Here is a 27,275-nt window from a genome sequence, read left to right on the forward strand (position 1 = left end):
GGTGAGTCTCCCCGGATCTGCCGCTTGTTGGGTCCCTGCTGGAGGAGCAGTGGCCCGACTGTGCCATGGATCACGGTTTATGGCAACCCCAAGCTGAGAGCCCGCGCCTGGGCTCCGCCTCTGCAGCCGGCTTCCCTGCTCTGTTGCCTGGGAGCTCTGCCACACTCAGGCACCCCCGGTCTTTCTGTGACCCCGAGGGTCCTGAGACCACCCTGTCCCGGAGGGTTCCACCCCCCGCTTAGCCACCAGAGTGATGTCCCTCAGACTTTTAAAAGTTCCAATTTTGTGCTCTGCGGCTGTATCACTTGCCAGAAGCGGCCGACGGAGGCCCCTCCCCCGCCACCTATCCTCCCGAATATCGCCTCGGATTCACTTCTCCGCACGTCCTACCTTCCAGAAAGTGGTCGCTTTTCTGATGAGAGAGTTCTTGCTCTTTTTTTCTTCGATCTCCTGTTGAGTTTGTAGGTGTTCAGAATGGTTTGATCCCTATCCAGCTGAATTCCTGAGAGGAGACGAAATCCAGGTCTCCTACTCCTCCGCCATCTTGCTCCGCCCTCCTTTAATGTATTTTTGAATTCAGTTTGCTAATATTTTGTTGAGGAATTTTGCACCTATGTTCATCAGAGATATTGGCCTATAATTTCTTATTCCTGCAGCATCCTGTCTGCTTTCTGCGTTAGGATAATGCTGGCCTTATAAAATGAGTTTGGAAGCACTCCCTCCTCTTCAATTTTTTGGAAGTGTTTGAGAAGAATTGGTTATAATTCTTCTTTGAGTGTTTGGTAGAATTCACCAGGGAAGCCATCTCGTTCTGGATTTTTGTTTTTTGGGAAGTTTTGATTACTGATTCAATTTCCTTAGTAGTAATCAGTCTGTTCAGATTTTCTATTTCTTAATGATTCAGTCTGGTAGGTTGTATGTTGCTAGAGATTTTTCCATTTCTTTTAGGTTGTCCAATTTTTTGGCATATAATTATTCATCATGGTTTCTTAATGATATTTTATATTTCAGTGGCATCATTTCTAATATCTCCTCTTTCATTTCTGATTTTGAGTATCCTCTCTTTTTCTTGGTGAGTCTAGCTAAAGATTTATCATTTTTATCTTTTCAAAGAACCAGTTTCTTAAGGTAGGTGTTTATTGCTCTGAACTTAGAATTTCTTTTGCTGCATCCCATAAATTTTGATTTATTTCCATTTTTATTTGTCTCATGGTATTTTTTTATGTAACTTTTGATTTCTTCTTTGGCCTCTTGATTGGTTAGTAACATGTTTTTTAATTTTCAGGTATCTGTGAATTTTCCCATTTTCTTTATGGAATTGATTTCTAGTTTCCTATCATTTGTGCTTGGAAAAGATGATTGATACGATTTCAGTCCTCTTAAATTTATTAAGCTTGTTTTGTGGCCTAACCTGTGATCTATCCGGGAGTGTGTTCCATGTGCACTTGGAAAGAATGTGTATTTCTTTTGCTTTTGGATGGGATGTTCTGTATATGTCTGTTAAATTCATCTGGTCTAATACTTTGTTTAAGGTTGCTGTTTCCATATTGATTTTCTGTCTGGGTGATCTATCCATTGATGTAAGTGGGATATGAAGTCCCCAGTTATTATTGTGTTGCTGTCTGTTTCTCCTTCTAGGTCTGTTAATATTTGGTTTATTTATTTAGGTGCTCCTATGTTGACTACATAAATTTTTTACAAATGTTATATCCTCTTGTTGGATTGGCCCCTTTATCATTATGTAGTGCTCCTTGTGTTTTATTGTAGTCTCTATTTTAAAGTTGATTTTGCTGATATAAGTATAGCTACTCCAGCTTCCTGTTGGTTTCCATTTTCGTGGAGTATCTTTTTCCTTCCCCTCACTTTCAGTCTCTGTGTGCATTTCAAGTGAGTGTCTTGTAGATTGCATATAGATGGGTCTTGTTTTTTAATTTATTCAGCCACTCTGTGTCTTTTGATTGGAGAACTTAGTCCATTCACATTGAAAGTAATTATTGATAGGTAAGTACTTATTGCCATTTTGTTCATTGTTTTCTGGCTTTTTTGGTTATTCCTCTCTGTTCCTCTTTTATTCTCTTACTCCCCTTCTTTGTGGTTTGATGTCTTTCTTTATGGTATGCTTCTATTCCTTTTCCTTTATCTTTTGTGTGTTTACTATAGGTTTTCCCTTTGTGATTACCATGAGGTTTACACGTAACAACTTATATCTATAACAGCCTTTTTTTAAGTAGGCAATTTAAGTTTGATTGCATTCTAAGGCTTAACATTTTTACTCCCTGCTGCCATGTTTCATGTTTTTGATATCTAGTTTTATATCTTTTCATCTTACTTATCCCTTAGCTAATTCTTTTAATGAGTTATTTTCACTACTTTTGTCTCTTAACCTTCATGTTAGCTTTATAAGTGATTAATCTACTATATTTACTATATATTTATAAATATCATGTATTTCCTTTTCTTGTGGCTGTTTAATTTTATGTTGTGTGGATGGCCCACAATTTACTTAACCCATCCACTACTGATAGACATTTAGTTTATTGCCAGTCTTTTTCTGTTAAAGACAGAGCTGTAATAAGTTGCATTGGATACCACAGGCTGACATTTCAGAAAGTTCAGTAGGTGCTTACACATTTTCAGAATGAATGACTGAACAGAAGATAAATGGCTTAGAGAGGAGCAAGGAGGGATGTGACAGGATGAGACTGGAGACAGGATGACTGGTTGTGAGACTCCTGCAGTTGCCTGGGAATAGAAAGAAGGGAGAGATCCAGTAAGATGGAGTGACCTCTGTAATGCTGGGATTAGGGGACAGGAGTAGTCAAGCATGATTTCTTGGAGTAATGGTAATACATTGGACAAATAAGACATTTATTACCCATATGTCATAGATGAAAAGAGCTCCATTTTCATTGGGAAATATATGCACAGAATTAAAGACAACCACCAGCAAAGAGAGTCAATGGAAATAGAACGTAGGAATCAATGATTGTTGATTGCTACTTTCCGTTTCTTTTAATCTTGTTTTACTAGGTCTTCTGCTGTTATTGCTAAATCACATTCTTTCTTTTTATTCCAACTAGTTATCTCTCTTTGGCTTCCTTTTTTTCCTTCCTCAATTTGAACCCTTATTTTATGAATTAGAGTCTTCACAATTCTTATGCTGCTGGGAGGTCAATGAATTGATTTTTCACTTGTCTGATTAGAAAGTAAGATACTGTGTCTGCAGAATATATTTCTGACAGATGATATGATTGTGTGTTGTTTTTTTTTTAATTAAGATAGAATGACATACCATAATATTCACCCTTATAAATTGAACAATTGAGTGTTTCCCAGTTCATTCACAAGGTTTCACAATCATCATCAGTAATTCCAGAACATTCCATCACCCCCAAAAAGAAACCCCATATCCATTAGCAGTCATTCCCCATTTCTTTTTCCCTCCCACCCATGGCAACAGCTAATCTACTTTATGTCTCCTTGGATTTGTCTGTTCTGGGCATTTCATATGAATGGAATCATATAATATGTTGCCTTTTGTGAGTAGATTATTTCACTTAGCATAATGTTTTCAAGGTTCATCCATATTGTAATATGTATTGGTACTTCATTCCTTTTTATGGCTGAATAATATTCCATTTAATGGATATACCACATTTTGTATATCTGTCATTTGATGGACTTTTGAGTTTCCACTTTTTTGACTATTCTGAATAATGTTGCTATGAACATTTGTGTTGCTATGAACATGGATATTTGTTTTCATTTATCTTGGGCATATAGAAGTGAAATTGTGTCATATGGTGACTCTTTATTTAGATTTTTGAAGAACCAAGAGACTGTTTTCTAAAGCAGCTGCATCATTTTACATTCCTACCAGCAATGTATGAAGGTTCCAATTTCTACATCCTTGTCAGTACTTGTTATTGTCAATCTTTTGGGTTATAGCCATGCTAGTGGGCATGAAGTAGACTCTCTTTTTAGTTTTTAGTTACATTTCCCTAATGATTCATGATGTTGAGCATAGGCCTGCATTTCTTAACTGAATATTTTTGGTGCAGTCCTTAGGCACTATGTTTAGTGCTGGAAATACAGATGTGAACAAGGCAGTCCAATGGCCTCTTGGAGTTTAGAGTTTATGTGAGACATATATAGGAGCAAAGTAATTGCAATTAGAGTTTTAATAAGGAATCAATTAAGAACAAGGACATAATAAGGACAAGACATGGTCCCTTATTAAACTTCTTAGATATTCCATTTCAGTGATTTAAGTCTTTCCTATTTTACTGGAGACCTACATTCACTCAGTGGTTTTTAAGAATATTATATATGGCATTTTTGCATTTGATTTTAAAAATAATTCAAAAGAAATGAGATCATATTAAAGGAAAACTCAAATGTATAAAGAGGTGGAGTATCTCCCTGCCTTTGCACTCCATCCGTTAGCAGCGTGGTGACTATTGCTCCTGACCTGTTTCCATGGCATGTATCAAGTAGACTTTTGACTAAAGAACTACTTGCCTAGAGAATTTTCATTTCTTTCTTTCTTTTTTTTTTTTTAAGATTTTATTTATTTGACAGAGAGCAGGAGCGAGAGCGAGAGAGAGCACAGGCAGGGGGAGCAGCAGAGGGAGAAGGAGAAGCAGGATCCCCACTGAGCAGGGAGCCCAATATGGGCTCGATCCCAGGACCCTGGGATCATGATCTGAGCCAAAGGCAGACGCTTAACAGACTGAGCCACCCAGGTGCCCTCATTTCTTCTTCTTTTTTTTTTTTTTTCATTTTTATTTATCTCTCCGCACAATGTGGGGCTCGAACTTGTGACCTGTAGATCAAGAGTCACATGCTCTTCCAACTGATCCAGCCAGGCATACCAAGAATTTTCACTTCTTTTTGAGACCAGTCCTTCACTTTCATAGGGGCATGGAGTGATTTTACTGATTGTGCAGTGATTTCTGTGGTGGGTATGTAGTAACTGTTGGGTGCTTACTGTGTGCTAGGCACTCTGCCCTCTATACAGGTCCACTTTGGCTGTGATGGCATGACTCTCTGTCTCCCCTTTCACTGCAGATGGTCCTCATCCCCGCCGGAGTGTTTACAATGGGCACAGATGATCCTCAGATAAAGCAAGATGGGGAGGCGCCTGCCCGGAGAGTTGCTATTGATGCATTTTACATGGATGCCTATGAAGTCAGTAATGCTGAATTTGAAAAATTTGTGAACTCAACTGGCTATTTGACAGAGGTAATAGGGTTGGGATGGGAAGGAAGAACTTGTTCTTTTCTAATGTTGATTAACCATTTTTTATTATGTGCCCCCTACTATGCTCAGGAGCTTATATATTTTTCATCTAATCCAGTTCTCATAGCAACCCCATGAGGCCGGTTATTTTTCAGGTAGTGAAGTGAGGATTAGAAAAGTGGTTTGCCCTGGGTTGCACAGCTAGTTAGTGGTGGAGCTGGGTTTCAAGCCTGGCCAGTGAGATGCCAGGGCCTCTTTTCTAACCATTATGCTATATTGTATCAACGCTTTACTATACCAGAGAGTGCCACTGCCTTCTCAGGCTTTTTGAGATAGCAGATAGAATCTAAAACCAGGCCACTTTTCCCTCTCAAAAAATTGCAGTTTGTTTGTTCAAGAAGCATTACGTATTTCATTAAGCAATAGATGGAGAAGTACAGCTTTTCAATTTTGTGATTTTTTTTCTTTTTTCTTTTCTCTTTTGTTAGAGAGAGAGAGAACATGTGGTTGGGGGGGGGTTCTTGGAGGGAGAGGGAGAGAGAGAATCTTAAGCAGGCTCCATGCCCAGTGCAGAGCCCGACGTGGGACTCAATCTCACGACCCTGAGATTATGACCTGAGCTGAAATCAAGAGTCAGATACCCAACTGACTGAGCTATCCAGGCGCCCCTGTGGTTTTATTTCAATGCCCGATGACTCATAAGCTCTCCTGTAGCAATTCCAAGTTATTCTCTGGTCACTGAATCCCAAAGCAAGGTTCTGCAAGTAGATGTTTCTTCTAAAAGTGAGTAAGAATAAGGAGGCTTTTTAGTTTATGAAATTTTCTCTAAGTGTCTAAAATATACTTGTTTTTTAGGCTTCCCATTTTCTTTCACCAAAGGACTTTACCCTTGCCTTCAGTTTGTGGAATCCTTGTTTTATTTCCTCCCACCCAGGCTCAAAACATTTTTTTCTTTTAAATAAAAAAGTAATTTGAGAGTAAATGCTGAAAGCAAAAAAGTGTTCAAATTTGGTTTTGCAGCATCGCATTTCTTTGGAATTTCCTAAAACATACAAAGTGTTTTCTCTTTTGTACCTGTTTATTATAAGCAGAAGTCCCTCTTCTTTTTGTTTCATAAGGATCCTCTCAGATCAGTTTCCTTAATAGTCCATGTAAGTTAGAACACTTGTAAGGGAACAAGCTCCCCTCAGACTAGGGTTCTCCATAAAGAAGATAGAATAAACAGAATTTAGGGCATTCAGGAACATGGATGAGGAAAAGTGACATCTGGCTTTTTACTACCCTTTCATTCAAGTTTAGCATTTCCTTCAATTATGAGGCAGATGACAAGCCCTAGTAATAGTAGCAGTACCTATAACTTTGTCACCAGTAGAAATCACAAACATTTTTTTGTCACGTTATTGTTGTTGTAAATATCTTGAAATATTGTTTGCATTCATCCTTCCTTTAGAAATGATGATAATTGGGGGTGCCTGGGTGGCTCAGTCGTTAGGCGGCTGTCTTCAGCTCCTTTTAGGTCATGATCCCAGGAAGGCTCAGGTCATGATCCCAGGGTCCTGGAATCGAGCTGCATTGGGCTCCCTGCTCAGTGGGGTGGGAGCCTGCTTCTCCCTCTCCCACTCCCCCTGCTTGTGTTCCTGCTCTTGCTCTCTCTCTCTGTCAAATAAATAAATAAAATCTTAAAAAAAAAAAAGAGGGCGCCTGGGTGGCTCAGTTGGTTAAGCGACTGCCTTCGGCTCAGGTCATGATCCTGGAGTCCCGGGATCGAGTCCCGCATCGGGCTCCCTGCTCGGCGGGGGGTCTGCTTCTCCCTCTGACCCTCCTCCCTCTCATGCTCTCTGTATCTCATTCTCTCTGTCTCAAATAAATAAATAAAATCTTTAAAAAAAAAGAAATGATGAGAATTATGAGAACTTCCATTAGATCTTATTTAATATATTAATAAAGAGCATGTATATATTATTATACCACAAATTTACTTTATTAGTATTTTGAGATAACAATTTTTCTTCGTAATCATATTGATTTTGTTTTGTGTATTTAAACATTTCATTCTGAGAAGGAGTCCCCTGAGCTTCATCATACTGCCAGGAGGGTCCAGGACACAAAAAGTGTTAAGAACCCCTACTTTGGATAAATGTTCATATTTTTATGATACTTTACCATTTTTTTCTGTCCCTCCAACTTCATTTTATATCACACTCCACTTACCATGTTCGAGCCCAGCTGGTCTTGTTTCTATTCCTTGAAAACTCAGCATTCTTTTCCAGCTTGAGGTCTCGGCTCATATTTTTTTCCCCACTTGGAATTTCCTTCTCCCCTTGCCCATCTCCCTTTTACTATGGCTGGTTCCTTCTCATTCTGAGTCATCTCAGCTTAATGGCCCCTTCTCAAGGAGACTTCCTTTCCCCTACTCTATTAAAAAGAGGCTTTTCTTGGTACTCTTTACCTTACAAGGTCAAGTAAAGTTGTAATTATTTTCTTCCATCCTTTCTTTGACTTGAGTTTTGTCTGTGCCCCCACATGTAAGTGCTATTAAGACAGGGACTGTGCTTATTTAATATTGACCTCATATCTCTGTCATTTAGTTCATACTCAGGCACAGAACAAGGGTGGGTACCCAAACAGGGCATGTTTGAAACTTGTTCATTGGATGAAGGGATGGTTTAGGTGCTTAGGCACTTTCCCACAAGGGAAAGATGAAGAAGAACAGGAGTGAAGAAAAGATGACAAGCTCCGATCAGGGAAAGGAGTTTGAGGTATTTGTAAGGCCTGAACTACAGGGATCCAGTAGGGAGTTAACACCATCTAGTGAGGACAGAACTGGCCTGGAGGTGCAGATGTGAGGGTCGTTTGAAGTGCATGCTGCTGGTCACTAAAGCAATGAGATTGAAGGAGGTTGTCTAGCTGTAGGTCCGTGTATCTCAAAATGTGATTTCTTGGCCCGCCTGTATTACAGTCACCAGCCGAGCTGTTCACACTTGAAGGTTCCTTGGCCTCCCCCTGGACCTCCAGAATCAGAATCTCTGCGGTTGAGGAGCAGTAACGTGTAGTGTTGATAAGCTGGCCAGGTGATCTCCACTGCACAAAGCTCGAGAGCCACTGGTGAAGAGAAAGAAGAGCCAGGGCAGGGCACTAGGGAACAACAGTGTTCTAGCAGCTAGAGGAAGAGCCCATGTATTTCAGGAGATGAGTAAGAAGAGTCAGAAAGAGGAAGGAAGCTAGAAGAGTAGAATCACGGAAACCAAGGGGTTAATTAAGTGGGCGTTTGCAGTATAAGGTCACATGCAACAAATAAAACAAGATAGATGAGGACTCAAGACAGTAATGTTAAGTGAAATAATCAAAATACAGAGTTCAAGTCTGATGCTTCAATTGGCCACTTGAGATTTATAAACACAGTTGACCCCTTAGGGGAGCTAGAGTCTATCAGAATATCAGCAAACAATGTCATTTAATTCTTTTAACTAGATTGCTGGAGCAGAACAAAGAACGAACGTTGATTATGTAATCCGACATGTAAAGAATATTATTTTCCAAGTCATTTGAAACACTTGGGGAGATGTGTTTCCATCAACAGGAGCAATCACATTCTCAAAAGCTAATCTCTTCCAGTCTGCATTCTTATCAGCTAAATGAGCCTGAAAAGACAGTGATCTCTGTAAGTGATTGATATTAACCTGTTTTAATAGGAAGCCAGATGCTTTTAAGTCATTTCTGAATCCTCTGGGAAGTCATAAGAAAAACTAAAGGTCATTTGGACAAGAACAATCAGTTTTACGGTGCACAAAGAAAACGGTACATGTGAAATATGTTGCTACAACCTTTCTGGATTTTTATTTCCTTCTTTCCTTTTAGGCTGAGAAGTTTGGTGACTCCTTTGTCTTTGAAGGCATGTTGAGTGAGCAAGTGAAGACTGATATCCAACAGGCAGTAAGTAATGTCTAAACAGGCTCTCATATTTCTCTACTGCTCTTTGGAAAGGACTTGGGTGAAAACTCCAAACTACAAGTGCCACCCTCCTCAGCCCCCTACCACCTCACCATTCCTGCTCTAGATTTGCCTTTGAGAGCAGGTCCATGGGCCAGGGCCCCATGTCTTGAGGAAAATGGCACAAGTTCAGGATGGTAGCCGAAAAAGTGTCAGGTCTGACTTGAGTTTCTGTCTTGTGTACCCGAGTGACACATTGTGTTGCTGAGGAGGGCTTAGCTGGGCTCTGGACATTTCTGGGTTTCTTTGCTTATGGTCATTTCTAGAACGGAGGGTTAAATGTGAATATTATTTTAACTTCTGTACGTAAAGTCTTGATCTCATCAGGTGCTAGTGTGGAGAGAGAGCTTCCTATTTAAACATTCATGAATTCCTACGATCAGCGAAGTATTCATGAAAGGACCTTTGGCTCTGGGTATTCATAGGAAATTGAGCCAGGGAACTGGCCTTATCACCCAAGGGTGTACCTGCTTTCACAGAGAGGATCCAGGGAATGTAAATTAGGTGTGTTTTTCTCAGAAATCATGGAAACAGTGGACTGGGCTTCCATAAGCGCCTGTGTAGTGAGCAGAACTTGGGATTTCTGTATGTTCGAGTATTTGTTTACACATGTCTCATAAGGAGCCAGAAAATAGAAAAACAAGGGAAGGATTGTACGTAAGCTAGGAGGTTGAGGGTTTATAAAACAAAGAAGGAAGGGAATGCAGGATAGGCAGGAGGTAGTGAGAGAAGAGAGGAAATGGGGTTGCAAGGGGGACTGATTAAGATACAGAGATTGAAGACAGGAATTCAACCCTAATCTTCCTTTGTTACACAAGTTCCCTTTCAATTGCCTGAACTTGGTCTTTATGTGTTGGCGTCACTGTTCTTCTCTTTTGCGAGCAGCAGTGCCAAAAAAATTAAACCATCCTGGCTCTTGTTTTCTTTCTCTTCAAATGAATGTAGCAAAGGTGGTGGGGGAGAGGAGGTAAAAGCAGACTTGCTCTTGATTCATTTATAGGAGAATCGGGCCACTTTTTGTATGTATTTTACATAAATGTTTTTAAAACATGACCGAGCTCTGTTTGAATTTCAGGGTTTTTTTCCCTCATTACAAGTTTTTATTATAAGTCTATTATGTAATCTGATACACCTTTTTTTTTTCTTCTTTTTTTAAAGGGCTTTGAGGTCATATTGGCCTAGTGTTGATGAGCCAGCAGCTCAGGATGTGGTGCCTTGTTTTAAGATACGGAGTTCAGATGAGGGAGGGCCTTTGTACTTATTTTTGAAATTTGCTCTTTCAGATACAGGGCCTCTTGTCACTTGAGAACCTCCGAACACATTAGGCATAAAGGCAAAGGCAGATTATTGCTAGGCTCTGAGGGTGCCCTCTAAGTACCTAGCAAAGTGTGTGTGCTTATAACTAGGACGATAACAAGCAGCTCTCACAGGAGCCTCATGTTGGTCTGTTGCTTAAATGCTCATAATGGAAAAGTAAACCTTTTAAGCGTGTTCAGAAAGGGCTGGAATGAATAAAATGAATCTGTTGATGATTTGAGAGTGCTAAGTTTTTGTTTTTTCAGCCCCCTCTTAGGTCTGACATACCCTCTTGCACCAGACCTTTGTTTTTTTTTAAGATTTTATTTCTTTATTTGAGGGAGAGAGAGAGAGAGAGAGCATGAGCAGGGGGAGGGGCAGAGGGAGAAGGAGAAACAGGCTCCCCGCTGAGCAGGGAGCCTGATGTGGGACTCCATCCCAGGGGATCCCAGGACCCTGGGATCACAACCTGAGCCTGAGGCAGATGCTTACTTAACCCCTTAACCGACTGAGCCACTCAGGGTCCCCTGCCAGAACTTTTATTAACCCAGTGTTTCCAGAAACATAGGACATGGGATGGCCCAGGAGAAGACTTGAAGTGAAACAGGAGATGAGTTAAGGTAATACGTGGCAAAGCATAAGGTAATCCTGAATCATGGAGTGAGAAAGTTATTCCCTTTTCAGATCTCTTTCAAGACCTGTGTAAGTCAAGACAGAAATTTCATTTCGGGGGTAGCATGTCATTAACACTCAGCAACTCTTGTTAGTTTCCTTTTAAACACACAAAATCAGCCTTGGAAACTTCCCAGGCTACAGTAGCTAACTAGAATTTAGTAATATTGTTTACTTCCATGTAATTATTTTATAATATTGTTTATTTTCATAGAATTATTTTAAATGTTTCATATAACTTTTAAATAAATGTAAATTATTTTAAATGTTGTCATGAATGTTCTTTTTGTGACAGGTTATACCAGTGATACAAATTTTCCTAAAAAAAAAAAAAAACAACACAAATACGTAAAACCACACAAAGCAAATGTTTAGCTTACTGAGTTATCCTAAGGTGAACATGCTTATAACCATCACCTAAGTCAGGAAATAGAATTTCTCTGCCTGCCTCAGTAAACCCCTCCATGAGCCACAGCCTTATTCCCCTTTTCTTTTCCTAAAGTTGCCATTATCCTGCTTTTTAAAGTAAATGCTTCCCTGTATTTCCTTATAGTATTATCACCAGGTGTACATCCCAAGGCTACTAGGGTTTAATCCTATCCATTTAAGGGTAAATTTGTATCTTTTTCAAGACTCTCTTGGGGCACCTGGGTGGCTTGGTCAGTTAAGTGTCTGCCTACCGCTCAGGTCGTGATCCCAGGGCCCTGGGATCGAGCCCCACTTTGGGCTTCCTGCTCAGCGGGAAGCCTGCTTCTCCCTCTCCCTCTGCCATTTCCCCTGCTTGTGCTCTCTGGCTCTATCTCGCTGTGAAATAAATAAATAAAATATTAAAAAAAAAAAAAAAGACTCTTTTAATCACAGGTTTCCTTTCTGTTGCTCCATCCCCCTGCCCCGTTTTTTATCCCTAACAATTTATCTCTGGAAGAATACAGGGCGATTAACCTGTGGACTTTCCCATGGTCTGAATCTTGTTGTTTGCCCTCTCATGGTGCTGCTCACCTGTTTTCCCTGGCCTCTTCATTTCCTGCAAACTGGTAGCTAGATCCACAGGCCTGATCAGACTCATGTTTGAACCCAATGGCAAGACCTCAGATAATGGCATTGGCTGTGTACATTGTTCTTGGGTTCTTGATGTTGTTATTCAGTTGTTCTGTGTGGTTTTATGCGTAGATTTGGGGCGATCCAAAAACTATGCTGCTGCTGCTCTCATCTTAGGTAGATTTTTTTTTTTTTAAATATAGAGGTTTGAGGCAAGACATTGAACTGGCTTTTAGGGTTTGCTCATAAAAATATCTGAAACTGTGTGAATTTAACAGTTTAAAACAGAGCATATGTGCATGCCGAAATCTGCTTAGTTGTGATTATTATTTGAATGCTCAATTTGAAACAAATGTCTTAAAAGGTATAGCTACTAAATCCTTGAAAGGATTAAGGCTAGTTTTGGTTGCTGTGTTGTTTTTGTTTTGGGGTATTTTATTCAAGATAACCTTCTATTGTTGAAATAAAGGTAGTGGTTAAAATACTTAATATTTAAAAAGTATGCTTCATTTTAATAATTGTGTTATTAAAATAGCTCATAAATCTTTGACATGAGGGATGGCCGTGGGGTGGGGAGAAAACAGTTGCTCTCAGTGGGAGCCTGAGAAACAATGATTATCTCTTGGTTTGTGGTTTGGCACTTTCTGAATTTGCTAACACTTTAAGGAAACAAATTTTTGAATAGGTGTCCTTGATAAAGGAGGAGGGTAGGTTATTTTGAGAAGTTCTTTTTAACTGAAAACAAGTTTCAGTGAGGAATCAGAATTACCAAGACATCTTCTTCTTCTTCTTCTTCTTCTTTTTTTTTTTAAGTAAAAAACAATTTTGGGACAGCATATCTTGCCCAAGTAAATGCTGGGTGCTGTGTTATTCGAATGATGCTCAACCAGGACAAAAGGCAGGGAATGTTGCAGCCTGTCTCTTATATAATCACAACTGGGCAAAGACTCTAAGCTAGAAAGAGAGCCATTAGTAAGGATGTGATTCAGTTACCTAAATGTGCATGGGTTGTAATGAGAAATGCCTTGGGGCCCAGCAAGATTCTGAGGTCATACCCCAAAAATAATTTTTAGAAAAGCTTTAGTAAGTTAAATAGTGTAAGCCAAGCCAGAAACTGTTCAGAAAGGCAAGTTCCAGTACGTAGGAAAAGTAAATTAAAATAACTCAAAACATGTGCCTGGTGGATGAATTGCTCAACCTCTTTTTTGATGTTAGAAGTTTTACTTTTCTGGTAGCTTAACCACCATTTCCTTGGACAATCTCAGTTCAGCTTTAAGAATTTTCTTCTTTCACACGGCCACCAAGACTTTTCTCTCTCAAACTGATTTTGGGGCTTGTTTATTCAGAAAAGCCATAAGGAAAAGATCACAGCCACATCCTTTGAGTGAAGGAGACCTGGTTTTAAACCTCAGCTATGCCGCTAACCAGCTGGTTTTGAGAAAAGTCACTGAACTTCTTTGCTACTCTTTTTTTTTTGGACCTCTCAAGTTGACGCTTCGTTTTCAAAGTTTTGGGCCATCTTTTTTAAGCATTATGATCTACGGATTTCTTTCTAAATGATCCTTTTAGTTCCACAAGTTTTGTAATTTATTTGTAATTGTTTATGTCTAAGTATTTTCTAATGTCCAACATCATTTCTCTTAGTGATTCTGTCCGTTTTTGCTTTATATCTTTCAAAGCTTTGCTGTTAAGCTTGGAAGTGTAACTGCATAAGTGTAGAAGTGTATCTTTCTTGTTCAATTTTGACATATAGGGATTCTCTTTTTCTCAATAAGTTTTATCTTCAGTCTGTTTTTGTTACCTACATGGGTGCACAAGCTTTCTTTTGTCTAATATATACTTTTTCATCTTTTCATTTTCAGTCTTTCTGTATCTTTATGTTTTTAATATGTCTCTTGTAAAGAGTATATAACTGTTTTTAGAAAGTCCATTCCGACAGTTTTTGTCTTTCAGTCAAGAGTTTAGTTTATTTATGTTTATATGTAATTTATTATGATTACTGATATATTTGGCTTTATTTCTACCATTTTATTTGCTTTGTCTCTATCCTGTTTTTTCTTCAATTTCTTGCATATTTTTCTATTTCTTCCTTATCCCAACTTCACTTGTCTCCTTAGAAGTTAGATATTGTATGTCTCTTCATTTACTAGTTAAACTATCTATTTTAATGCTCATATTTAAAGTCTAAATTTTAGTCCCTTAATGTTTCTGCTGTATAATACTAGGACCTTGCTCTAATCATCCCCATCCAACTTATGTATTACTGATATCCACTATTTCATTCTAATTTTTTCTCTTCCTCCAGTGCTTAGATATTATTAATCCATGTCTCTTAAACCCACTTTTGAACATATAGATGTGTATTCCATTTATATATTTCATTTTAATTTGTTGCTTTTGGCTCTACCTTTGGTATTATTAGTAGTTGCCATAAAGATTACCATATGTGTACCTAACTTCTCGTAGTCTATCACGAGAGTTAATATTTTAATACTTCAAGTAAATATAAGTGCCTTATAACCATATAGGTTCCTTTATCCCTATGCTATAGTTGTCATATGTCGTACATCTACATGCTTGGAAAAGACTTGAGATGATGTTACAATTTTTGCTTGTGACATTCACACACACACACACACACAGACATATATTTTTAATTTAAAGAAGAAATATATTATACGTACCCAAACCATTTCTGTTGCACTTCATTCCAGAAGTTTCCTGTTTTCGTCAGGTATCATTTCCTTTCAGCCTAAATAACTTCCTTTAGCATTTGTTTGAGAACAAGTCTTATATCCATGAATTCTCTTAGTTTTCCTCATCTGAGAATGTTTTTACTTCCCCTTCATTCCTGAAGGCTATTTTCCCTGAATACAGAGCTGTGCACTGGCACTTCTTTTCTTTTCTTTTTTTTTTTAAGATTTTATTTACTTGAGAGAGAGAGTGAGAGAGAGAAAGAGCACAAGAGGGGGTAGCGGGAGAGGGAGAAGCAGACTCCCTGCCGAGCAGGGAGCCCGATGTGGGACTTGATCCTGGGACTCGATCCCGGGACTCCAGGATCATGACCTGAGCGGAAGGCAGTCGCTTAACTGACTGAGCCACCCAGGCGCCCCCTAGCGCCTCTTCTGTCTCTGCAGTCTACAGTCACTCCTAGGTAATCTCAGCTGTAACATCCCTTTGAATATTTATCTCTGTGCTGATGTCCTCTCAATTCCTTTCTTTTTTTTTTTTAAAGATTTTATTTATTTATTTGAGAGAGAGAGGATGAGAGAGAGCACATGAGAGGGGGGAGGGTCAGAGGGAGAAGCAGACTCCCTGCCGAGCAGGGAGCCCGATGCGGGACTCGATCCCGGGACTCCAGGATCATGACCTGAGCCGAAGGCAGTCGCTCAACCGACTGAGCCACCCAGGCGCCCTGGCACTTCTTTTCTTTCATCACTTTGAAAATGTAGTTTCATTCTTTTCTGGTCACATGGTTTCAGCCTTTTGAATCACTGTTCTCTTCTACATATTGGTGTTACTATTTCTGGCTTCTTTCAAGACTTTAAAAAATCTTGTCTTTTGTAGTTTGATTATGATTTGGACATTAGGACATTGTTTTCTTAGAGATTAGAGATTATCCTATTTGTTGAGGTTCTTGTGTCTGTGAATTTATGTCTTTAACCACATTTGGGGAGTTTTCAGCCATTATGCCAAATATTTTTTTCAGCATTCACGTCTCCTGTCTTTTTAGGACTCCATTGCATGAGTGTCAGATATTATCCTACGGGTTCCTGAGGCTTTGTTCATTGTTTTAAAATGGTTTTTTCTCTCTGTTCTTCAGGCTCTGTACTTTCTATTGCTGTGTCTTCAAGTTCCCTCTTTTTTCTGTTTTCATTCTGCTCTTGAGCCTATCCACTGAGCTTTTTAATTTTAGATACTGTATTTTGCAATTCTAAAGTTTCTTTTTAAAATATAGTTTGCGTTTCTCTGCTGAGAATCCTATCTTTCTATTCATTTTAAGAATATCACCTTTACTTCATAGCTGATGGTTATAATAGCTGCTTTAAAATCGTTGATAATTCCAACATCTGGGTTATCTTGGCTTTGGTACTGGTTCAGTTTCTTTTCCCTTCATTATTGAGTTTCAGGTCTTGTTATAATTCTCAGGAGAATGTTGACTTTTTTTTTTTTTAAGGCAATCAATCTGGTAATGTGGTAGGTATAGATCACAAGTTTTGTCTTGCCTACTGCTAGTGTTGATTTTGTAGTTTTGTTTGTTCATTCCTTTTATGCCAGCACAATGCTGTGGTTATTTTTTTTTTTTTTCCTTCACTGTAACTAGCATTTTGCTTGTTTTAATCAATTTCTTGTGGGGGTAATAATGCCTACCTAGTAGAGTATTGTAAAGACCAAATTAAGTAATGTATGAAGAACCATCTAATACAGCACTTAGCACATAAAAAAGTCTTTTAGTAAATGTCATTATGCTGGCTTCTTCCAGTGCACTATCTCTAATTGAAAATTGAGTTAAATTTTCTTTCCTTTGCTTTACTGTTGCCCATTTTTAAGATTTGATAATACTGTTTATAGCATTCTGCCAAGTTGCAATGATATTTTGAAAGGATTTGCTATTGTGGAATAAACAATCCTCTTGGATTATCTCAGAGTCCTTGGCTGGAGGAATATCAGTGACATTCCCCCCCCCTTTTTTTTGTGCGAGGGTAAAATATACAAAAACATAAAATTTAACATTTTAACACATACAGTTTATTGGCATTGAGTCCATTCCCAATGTTGTGCAGTCATCATCACTATACATTTCCAGAGTTTGTTCACCATCCCAAACAGAAACTCTCTACCCAGGAAACAATAACTTCCCATTCTCCCTTCCCTCCATCCCTTGGTAACCTTGATCGTACTTTGTGTCTCTATAAATTTCTTCTAGGTGCCTCATGGAAGTGTCCTTTTGTGTCTGGCTAACATTACTTCGCAAAATGTCTTCAAGGTTCATTTATGTTACAGCATGTATCAGATTTCGTTTCTTTTTAAGGCTGAATAATATTCCTTTGTTTCTATAGACCACATTTTCTTTATCCATTCATCTGTTAATGGACATTTGTATCGTTTCCAGCTATTTAACATCTAATTGCTGTTTTGGCTTTTGTGAATAATGCTGCCATGCACATTGGCGTGCAAGTGTCTGAGTCCCTGCTTTTAATTCTTCTGAGTATATACAGGCACATATTGTTTGAGTTGTTTGGATTCATGCCTCCTTGATTATCTGCCATTAGCCCTGGGGTGTGTTCTTTGACTTCTTCCAGTGATGGAAATGAGTCTCCCTCCCCCTGTTTGAAAGTTTACTTTCTGGTGTAAAATGTTTGTTTAGCAAACAATCAAAAATGTCCTACTGTCTTCTAGATATTGTGTTATTCCTGAGAATACAGAGATGAAAGATAGCCCTCCCCCTGCCCTTTAGGTGCTCAGAGTTTAAGGGATGTGATAAACCAAAATTTGATGTTTTCTCTGATTTATGAGTTTTTTATATCAAATGTTTTAGAGAAATAAAAATGGAAACACACACATCATCTTTTAAAATTATCAAAAAAAATAAGAGTATATGAGATCTATACCATCCTGGAGTGCCCTGGAGGTAGCATGAAATAACATTGAGAAATGAATTAGGAAGGGCATTGGCAGGTGCTCTGGTGAGGGGTGCTGGGGAGGAGTTAGGGGAGGTGCCTGGAGAGCTGCGTTTGTTAGGTTGATCACGGGAGAAGGCCTGTGTGTGGAAGAGACATTTAAGGGAAACCTTGCAGATGTGGAAGAACTTGTTTTGGGATCAACTAGAACAAAGCATTGGGTGAAGGACCTACTATATTCTTATGCACTGGCCACTCAACTTTTTGCTTTGTATGGTCTGGTTTTAGCTATGTTTACTCTGAGAAATCCATTTGAAATGCTGAGTGGTCTTTTGTCACACATTCCAGATTTAGGTTGTTCTATTTATTTGCTCTTGTGGCTTCTTGTGCTTTCTCTTTATGTCATTTATTTTACTTATAATTACTTGTGTAGGTATTTGTTGAAGGCCTTTCCCTTTCCCAGGTATGTTTTGTGATGGTGGGAGAGAATGCACTCTACCACTATATTCCCAGCATAGTAACTGTCACTTAATAAGCGATAAGTATCTGTCAAAAAAAAAAAAAAAGAAAGATGCCATTTGGGTATCATCTGTTGGATCATTTAGTTTTTGAAAGCTACAGGGCTCAGACCTGGTATGAACTGTCTCATGTTGGAAAGTCGCTTTTCCTTGGCAAGAGAACACTGGTTTAGTCAATCAGGGTTGAGGTAGGTTCACTGTAACTGAGTTATTTGGGAAGGGCAGCCCAGGCCTGGCTGATTGGATAAGATAAGAAGAAAACATAGTCACACAACTGTATTTTGTGTCTGTTTTTGAAAAGAATAGTTGTCTGTCTGATTTAGGAGTCAGTGTGGTGTAGGCTCAGGAAGCAAAGCTTGATAATCCTGGAAGGTGAGAACCCAACATAACAGGATAACAGGGCCCAGTTTTTTCCCAACTTCTTCCAAAGTAAGGCACCTGATCAGAATGAGCATGAATTTGAGGCATGCTGGCGTTCCAGAGGCTCAGATTTGATATGTCTCTTTAAGGGGTCCTTAAGTTTCTTGTCAAGTCATAGGTCTTTTGAGATCTGACATGGATGAAGAAGTAATAATGATTTTGATGTCCCATACCTCCCAAATATTGGTGTTTGCATTGTAAACCTGTGAAGTGAGACAAAGATTGACTATTGAGTAGGGGAGTCATGCCCAGGAGATATCCAGCTTTAAGAAAAACTTATGCAAAAATGAGAATTTAGAATCAATGGAACTTTCAAAGACATCTGGCAAAAAAAAAAACCTTCCTCTTATAGATGAGGCACATGGCCCAGGAGGGGAAATGGCTTGCCTCAGTTCTAGATAATGTTGAGGGTGGCACTGACCTTTTAGTACCTGAGGACCAGCCTAGGACCTTTCCCACTGTGTAAAACTCATAAGCCAGGAGCTGAGTCTCTCTCTCTTTACAGATAGATATCCCACTGAAAGACTGTATCTAAAATCAGTATTTATCCAGAAGATGGTCACCCAAAGCGGGGAGGGTTTGGAAGACATGGAAACCTCAGGAACAGGTGAATTTATTCATTAAACAAATACTTATCTTGCATGTGCTATGGGCCAGGCAGTGTTCTAAGTGCTATGGATACAACAGGGAACCAGGTATAAGTCCTCAGTCTCTTGGAGATTATAACTCTATAAGACTCTGAACAAGTGAACTTTCAACTGACTATGCTAATGGCTTGTGAATAAAATAAAGCAGAGTAACAGGATAGAAAGTGACTGCAGTGTAGTGTGGTTGGGTTCTTTTGGCTCTTTTATGTGGGGTCTGGGTGGCTCCAATGACACTTGAGGTGAAACCTAGATGAGGAGTAGGAGCCAGCATGACCAGTAATGAGGGAGTGATGAAAAGCGGGACTGTGGGGGTACCTGGGGGGCTCAGTTATAAGTGTCTGCCTTCAGCTCGGGTCATGGTCCCAGGGTCCTGGGATCGAGCCCCACATCGGGCTCCCTGTTCGGCAGGAAGCCTGCTTCTCCCTCTCCCACTCCCCCTGCTTGTATTCCCTCTCTACCTGTGTCTCTCTCTGTCAAATAAATTAAAAAAAAAAAAGAAAGAAAAGCTGGATTGTAACGGGGGCAGGGCGGGGGTGACGGTTAGGTCGGAAAAGTAGGCAGCAGTTGGATTACGTAGGGCTTTGTAGCTTCAGAGAACTTCTTAAGTTCAGTGAGAAGCTGTTGGACCTAGGGAACATTTTAAAGAGCTCGCTCTGGCTTCTGCATAGGTTTTGTCATAGTTGGTGAGACTTGTTTGGGCAATGGAGTAGGATGGTAGGAGTAGAGATGCTAAAAGTGGTTTGATATTTGGAAGTACATCTGATCCCATAAGGGGAAAAGGAGAGGAAGGACTCAAGTATGACTACTAGGTTTTGGCCTGAGCAGCTGGGGAGGTGGTGATTCCCTTTGAGATGGTAGAGCCCGGAAAAGGTTGAATAAATGAACCTAGGGAAGACAGAGTTGAGTGAATTATAATTTTTCTACAAACGTCTGAAAGGTGATCTGAAAGGAATTTGATTTATTCCATGTGATCCTTGGGAGCCTAATGAGTGCCAGCAGTTAGAAGGTCTCTGGGAAACATTTCATTTTAGCCTTTGATTGGGAACCTTCTATTTATTAGAATGATCTGGACATGAGGGACTGCCTGCAAGGAAGTGATATGGGTCACCCAAATTGTTCAAGCTGAGACAGGGAGACCATCTATTGGTAGAGTGACCATGTAATTTATTGTCCAAATCTTTTGAGAGTGAAATGGGATGCTGTTAATTATGCTAGATAACAGGTGTAAATCTGGACTGCCCTGGTCACGTGAGGGCAGTCCTGCCTTACCTGTTCATCCTAGGGATACTGTAGAAAAGATGCGTTTGGGTGTAAGTTGAAACCAAGGGACCTCTTGGCATCCCTTCAGATCTAAGGTTTGGAAGATCTTTGGTGTGTTTCATTTAACAAAAAGTATTGATGCCCAACTTTTCTGATTAAGTGGAGTGCACTTATAATACAGGCAGCCTCCTGTGTGGGATGTCCTCCCCATTCCTGCCCTGCTTCACTTGCTCTTCCTTCTCACCTCCTATGGGAAGCATTTGTAGAGTTAGCACCCCCTGACTGTCGTTGGGTGCCCCTCCTTGGGCTCCCATAGCTCACTGAGCTCCTTCTGGTCACGGTACTTAATGCGGTCTTAAAATCATCTACTCATTTGTTTGTCTTCATCCCCAGATTTTATGTTTTGCTCCTGCACCCCCAGGGCCTAGCACAGGGCTGGCATAGGGCAGATGTTCATGAAATGTTTGTTGAATGAATGAATGAATGAATGAATGGCATTGTGAATTGGTTTTTTTAGATTTCTAGTAATGTACTGACACCCACATACACATAAGAATATGTATCTCTTTACCGTTTATTACGCTTAATCCACACAGCAAGCCTATTTGATGAGTTTTCTTAGTGTGTTCATTTTACTGATTGAGGAAACCAAGGCTCAGAGAGGTTCAGTAACTTGCCCAATGTCACAGAGCTAGTAATTAGAGAGGCAGGACTGGAACCCACTAAGCACTTGGCGAACTGCTTGGCTCAGTGCATACTGTACATCCTATTCAAAACTTAACCACATGTTATAGTTTAAAGATTTTGAAAAGTTCTGCAATTAAAAAAAAAGAAAAACTAGTTTAACTTGATTAACCCAGTGGCTTCCTGACCACTTAGACTGCTGTGACTGTGGAAACTCTCCACCAATGACTCCCCCTTTACCTACCAACATCTTGTCGTAAACTGTTAGGAAACAGCTGTTGGGAAATGCTTGGATAGTGGAAAAGAGTTTTGAATTGAAAATCTGCAGTTGTAGGTTCTTTTTCTGGCTCTGCCTGCCACTTTTCAGGGCTAATTTTTTCTTTTCTTTTTTTAAAGATTTTATTTTATTTATTAGAGAGAGAGAGAGAGAACATGAACGAGCAGGGGGAAGGGCAGAGGGGGAGGGAGAAGCGGACTCCCTGCCGAGCAGGGAGCCTGATGCGGGGCTTGATCCTGGGACCCTGGAATCATGACCTGACCTGAAGGCAGACACTTAACCAACTGAGCCATCCAGGTGCCCCAGGGGCTCATTTTTTCATCTGTAAAGTGAGGAAGTTTAAATAGATAGCCTCCCAGATCCATCCCACCTTTAAAACTATGCAACATTGTAAGCAGACCTGCGTTAAGCATGCAGCCATACTGGGGAAGCCTGGCATACTTGAGTGTTAGAGCCAGGTTTCCACTCCCTGCCAAGCCTATGTTTGTTTTACCAGCTCCTGCAGAGCTTTGCAAGATACACAGTATTGTTAAAAAAAAAAAAATGCAAATGTTTCCTACTCTGTGAGCTGTCACCGCATGGAGAATCATCAGTCACCATCCTGCCACTGGCACAGTGTCCACCTGCCGGGTGAAATGCTCATGTCAGGCTGGTGACCTGAAGAAGTCAGCCCTGTGGAGTCTTCAGAATTTGTTCTGTCTCCTGCAGCCCTAGGCTGAGATGGGCTAGTTCAGTGTCAGCCTCTAGTTTCAAGGGGCAGCAGTTGAACCATCATGCTACGTGACCCTCTGCAGATGCCTGTTGCTGGACTAGTTGGGAAGTAGATCATCTCTGACTGTGCACCTGGGCTGCCTTTGCAGCAAGAGTCCTTGTCCCCTTTGTCATGCTGCTCTCTGGGGTGATGACTCTCCTCTTTTTCTTCTCTTTTACCAAAAATAGGTGGGATTATTCGTATTCTGATTTCCCTCCGAAATAACCTGTGTGAGAGAATTTCCCATTCTTAGGATGCTTTTACTATATTCTGTCTTCTTTTTGCCCTTTATTCTCAGAAGCTTCACAGCTTGTAAGGCATGAAGGAAAAAGTACAAAATCAATCAAATGGCATTCAGACTTTATGAAATTTCCCTGTTTTATACATTGAAAAAGATCTAAGTAAGCCACTAGCAATTTAAGGGGCCTAAATGGAGTCTCCTTGTAAAGAATTATAATAAATACCATGCTCTGGAGTGCCATGAGCTTTTACATATGCCTAGCCCTCTTTCCTGAGGGAAATTAGCCACAAAATCTATTAATGTTATAGATTTTTAAAAATATACTGTGGATTTTTGAAAATGAGTTTTAGCAAGAGCTTATAGAGACATACTCTTAGGTACCACTTCTGGAAATTTAGCAGAAGCAAAAAATAAAAAATGTAAGTGAAGGTGTTTGAAGATGTTCACTGTATTTTTATCTATAATAGCCACACACACACAAAACAACAAAGTTTAATATAACCTGAGTGGTTCAATGTTAGGAGATTATTTGGTAAATATGATATATCAACATGATGAAATATTGTGTGTAGCCACTAAAAATGTTTGTTCTGAAGTCAGATAAAACATAGGGAAGTCTTTAGTAAAAATAATGAAAATGATCAATATATATTTGGAAAAAATATGTTTTTTTTTTTTTAAATTTTATTTATTTTTGTGAGAGAGAAAGCACAAGTGAGGGTAGGGGCAGAGGGAGAAGCAGGCTCCTCACTAAGCAGGGAGCCCGATGTGGGGCTCAATCTCAGGACCCTGGGATCATGACCTGAGCTGAAGGCAGATGCTTAAACCTCTGAGCCACCCACACGCCCCTGGAAAAAATATGTTAAAATGTGTATGCTTATTGATGAAACTAGAAGATGAATTTAAAAATTAAGTTTGCAGTAGGACAGTGAATATAAGTAATTTTTAATTAACAAATACTTTCAATATTGCTTATTTTTGTTTTTTCAATGTAAATTTAAGTCTCTTAGCTCTACTAAAAGAAAAAACTTAGAAAATCTGAAAAAGTATGTTCAGTGTAGATAATTTAGATATTAAAAATGGTACCCACAGAAGAACATTAAATATCACCCATAATCTCACCGCCCAGAAATAACCATTGCAGACATTTCAGTATGTGTACTAACTAATCTTTTCTTGGGGTGTGAGTGTTTGTGTGTCTACATGAAAACTTATTTTTAAGTAGACTTGTACACACATGCCTGTAAGTGGCTTTTCTCACTTTTTGTGACGGGCAAACATTTATCCACGCAATTACATTTTTCCTGCATATAATTTTTTTTAAAGATTTTATTTATTTATTTATTTGACACAGAGAGAGAGAGCACAAGCAGGGGGAGCAGCAGACAGAGGGAGAGGGAGAAGCAGGCTCCCTGCTCAGTGGGGAGCCCGATGTGGGGCTGGGATCATGACCTAAGCCAAAGGCAGACACTTAACAACTGAGCCACCCAGGTGCCCACCCCCCCGCATATAATTTTTAATGACTGTTCTAGTCCTTCATATGGATGTACAAACAAGGGACTCAGTCAGTCTCCTCGCTGTGTATGCATGTGATGTGGCCTCTTGATGAGTATTGTCAGATTGCTTTGAAGATAGGTTATATCGATTTACATGGTCACCTCTTTGCCTAAAGAAGTAAAAAAGTATTTTTACAAAAAGTCCTTTTCTATTCTTTATTTCACTGAAGAAACTCCCAAATCAACTTTCCGTATACAATTGACAACGAGTAAACTAGATCACTGTTAAGGGTTCTTTGAGCCCAAAGATTCCTTGGACCATTTTTTGCTCATTATGTATAATGAATGACTATGCGTAGAGTATCCACTCCTCTCTTAAGGACGTGTAATGAATGTTTGGAGTATACTGATTGATGCCATATGGGAATTCAGTGTATCCTAGCATGAGGAATTTCACTAAGAACTGAAGCAAAAAGTTACTGAAAATTTTCAGTTATGTTTTAAGTTTCATAAATATTTGTACTCTATTTGAAAAAGCATGCATTTTTCTCTCACACAAATTCTATTAAGTAGTGAAGGTACCTAATTTAGGATTTAATTTAAAATAAGCTGTCAGACTTGACTACCTATCTATTTTAATGATGAATTTCTTTGCACTCTTTATTCAAGCCTGGTTCTTTACTTTACACATTTGTATTGGGTGCTGAAGGAAGAGAGTTTTTACTCACTTTGCGCTTTCTACTCCATTTGATTCCTTCAGCTGCTGAATTCTCCTCCAGTTTTATTTACACCTCATGAATTTGAACAGATCTGTACTTTCTCATTGTTCACCGGTGCCAATTGAAAATTCTCCCAGGCTGTTTTTATAGGGGTAACTGTCATGTTTATACTATGTTTCAAGAAACGTCCATCTTTTTCATTTGCTTATCTAAATGCGTTTAATTTTTAAGAGAACAGTTGTGAAGTTGTGAACTTGACATCTTTACGCTTGAATATGCATAATTACACAGTGCTCTATCTTTCTCCTGTGCCGACTTTATTCTAGGCTGCGTGTGTATAAGAAGCATAATTTACCACCTCTGGCAAGAATAAAGATACCTTTGATATATTCTCCATTTCTCTTCGTTAAACTGTTACTACAAGTCTGGTTATGTCCCCAAGGGAGAGGTGAGAAAAGCCGTCTTTGCTCTGAGAAGTCCATTTCTCAAGGGGACATCAATACTCACATGGATCCTATTTACATTGTAATTGGCCACTGGCTGTCTGGTACAGCTGTTTCAGCTTAAAACCCAAGACAGTTGCTATGGAGATGGTTGACTAGAAATAGGTCAAGTTAAAGTCCTTTTCCCCCTGAATATGAGAGTGCTGTAACTCTGGAATTGTCTCAGTTGAATAGAAAATGTGTAGGTGGGCAGCCACATTAAAAAAAAAAATGTTCTCTTTGTAGGATGAGGCTTATCATAGACGCCAGTCCACTCTCAGGCAGCACACTGGAAGACTCGTCCTGTTAAAGCCAAGGAACTAGAGCTATCCTGATTTGCAGTATGACCCTGATTCGCTGGCTCATATGTGACTCTCAAAAGTTATTTTATTTCATAAGTTCCTAAACATAGTAGGATAGCATTTATTTTCAAGACACTAACCAGGAGTTTAAGAACAAGTTTTTAAAAACATAGCGTTAACAGTGACATTTGGAAAAGGCAGGCACCTGGTGACATTGGATGGGATGTGCCATAAATTGGGCTGGGAAACATCCTGGCTTTCCTAAGGGCTGATTCCCAGGATGAATGATGTCCTACCTCTGATCGCAGCAGTCCTCTTGTGGGGTGACTTTGATTACCTATTTTTTTTTTTTTCATCATGTGTCAGATGGGGAAATAGTTCCTGACTGGTTGTCTGATCATTACAGTGGGGACTTATGGTCTTCTTCACAGACAGGCATGTGGTATACAGGTCCCAAAGCTTTGTCTGGTTTAGTGTTTGGTGAATGTGGATTCCTCTGGCATCTGCTACACCCCTCACACCCTTCCCCTGTCCCACTCTGTGGTGCTGCTTAGTTTATGTGTAGTTAGTTATGTGTAGTTATGTGGTGGGTTAGTTTATGTGTAGATGGTGCTCACGTCATGATTGTGATGGAAGATGACAACTATACACTCTTCTTGACAATTCTTTGGAAATGACAGACGTTCTAATACTTTTCTCAGCCTATCTTTCTTCTGAAAAGGGTGAGCCAAGGGTTGACTGGGGCCCATGCTGAAGAAGTATTAGGGGACAGATTTTCACTGATTAGAATGTATGTTCTTTGAAAGTTCTAAGAGAATATTGCAACATGCAATAACATAAATAATAGTAATATTCTTATTTTGTGTCAGGTACTGTTCTAAGCTCTTTATGTGTATTTCCTTATTTAATCCTCACAACAACTCAGGGAGGTAGAGAGAAGTGTTAGTGTCCCATTTTTTACAGATGAGGAAACAGATCTAGAAAGGTTAACTAAGAAGCCCAAGATCATGCAGCTTGTAAAAGGTGGTACTGTTTTTCAGGCTCAGGTAGCCTGGTTCTAGGCTTGGATGTGCTTACCACTATGCCTCTATGAACTATATATTAACATTTAAGAAAGACGGTCTTTTTTTTTTCCTGATTATCATAGTGCAGTGGTTATTCTGCATTTGGCAATGTCTGGAGACACTTTTGGCTGCTGCAGTTAGGTGGGGGATGGTGCTACTGGTGTCTACTGGGAAGACGTCAGGGATGCTACTAAACATTGTACAGTGCACAAGACAGCCCCTTGAGACAGGGAATTATTTGGCCTAATATGTCAGTAGTTATGAAGATGAGAACTCTTATTATACTAATATACGGTCAATCTTAAAAAGTATATTACTCCCCTAGTCTTGACTCCTGTAAGTGCAAGTATATTCTTCCAAGCTTTTTCCTTCTGAGTATACTACCATACATTCATGTGCATATATTTTACAGAACCAGAATCAAATACGTATTCTATTCTATAGGTTATCTTCATTACATATTATATACATTATTTCCACTTTGGAGTGTCTTTTGATAACTGTATAGTATTCCTTTGGAAGGAGGGATGCCAAGGATGGGTTATTTTGTAATTTT

General features: G+C 39.5%; 1 protein-coding gene across 4 annotated transcripts in view; it reads left to right on the forward strand.

Annotated features, from left to right (window-relative positions):
• SUMF1 (sulfatase modifying factor 1) overlaps positions 1–27,275 on the forward strand; it is a 111,072-nt gene that overhangs the window by 20,955 nt on the left and 62,842 nt on the right. For 3 of the 4 annotated variants that reach the window (XM_021694911.1, XM_044916591.1, XM_021694912.1), the window contains exons 2-3: positions 5,071–5,244; positions 9,100–9,174. In XM_021694911.1, coding sequence (XP_021550586.1) covers positions 5,071–5,244; positions 9,100–9,174 — 249 coding nt within the window. The remainder of the gene's footprint in view (positions 1–5,070; positions 5,245–9,099; positions 9,175–27,275) is intronic. The other variant, XM_044916593.1, reaches the window with a different exon arrangement.

This window comes from Neomonachus schauinslandi, chromosome 1, assembly GCF_002201575.2.
Source record: "Neomonachus schauinslandi chromosome 1, ASM220157v2, whole genome shotgun sequence".
Lineage (NCBI taxonomy): Eukaryota > Metazoa > Chordata > Mammalia > Carnivora > Phocidae > Neomonachus > Neomonachus schauinslandi.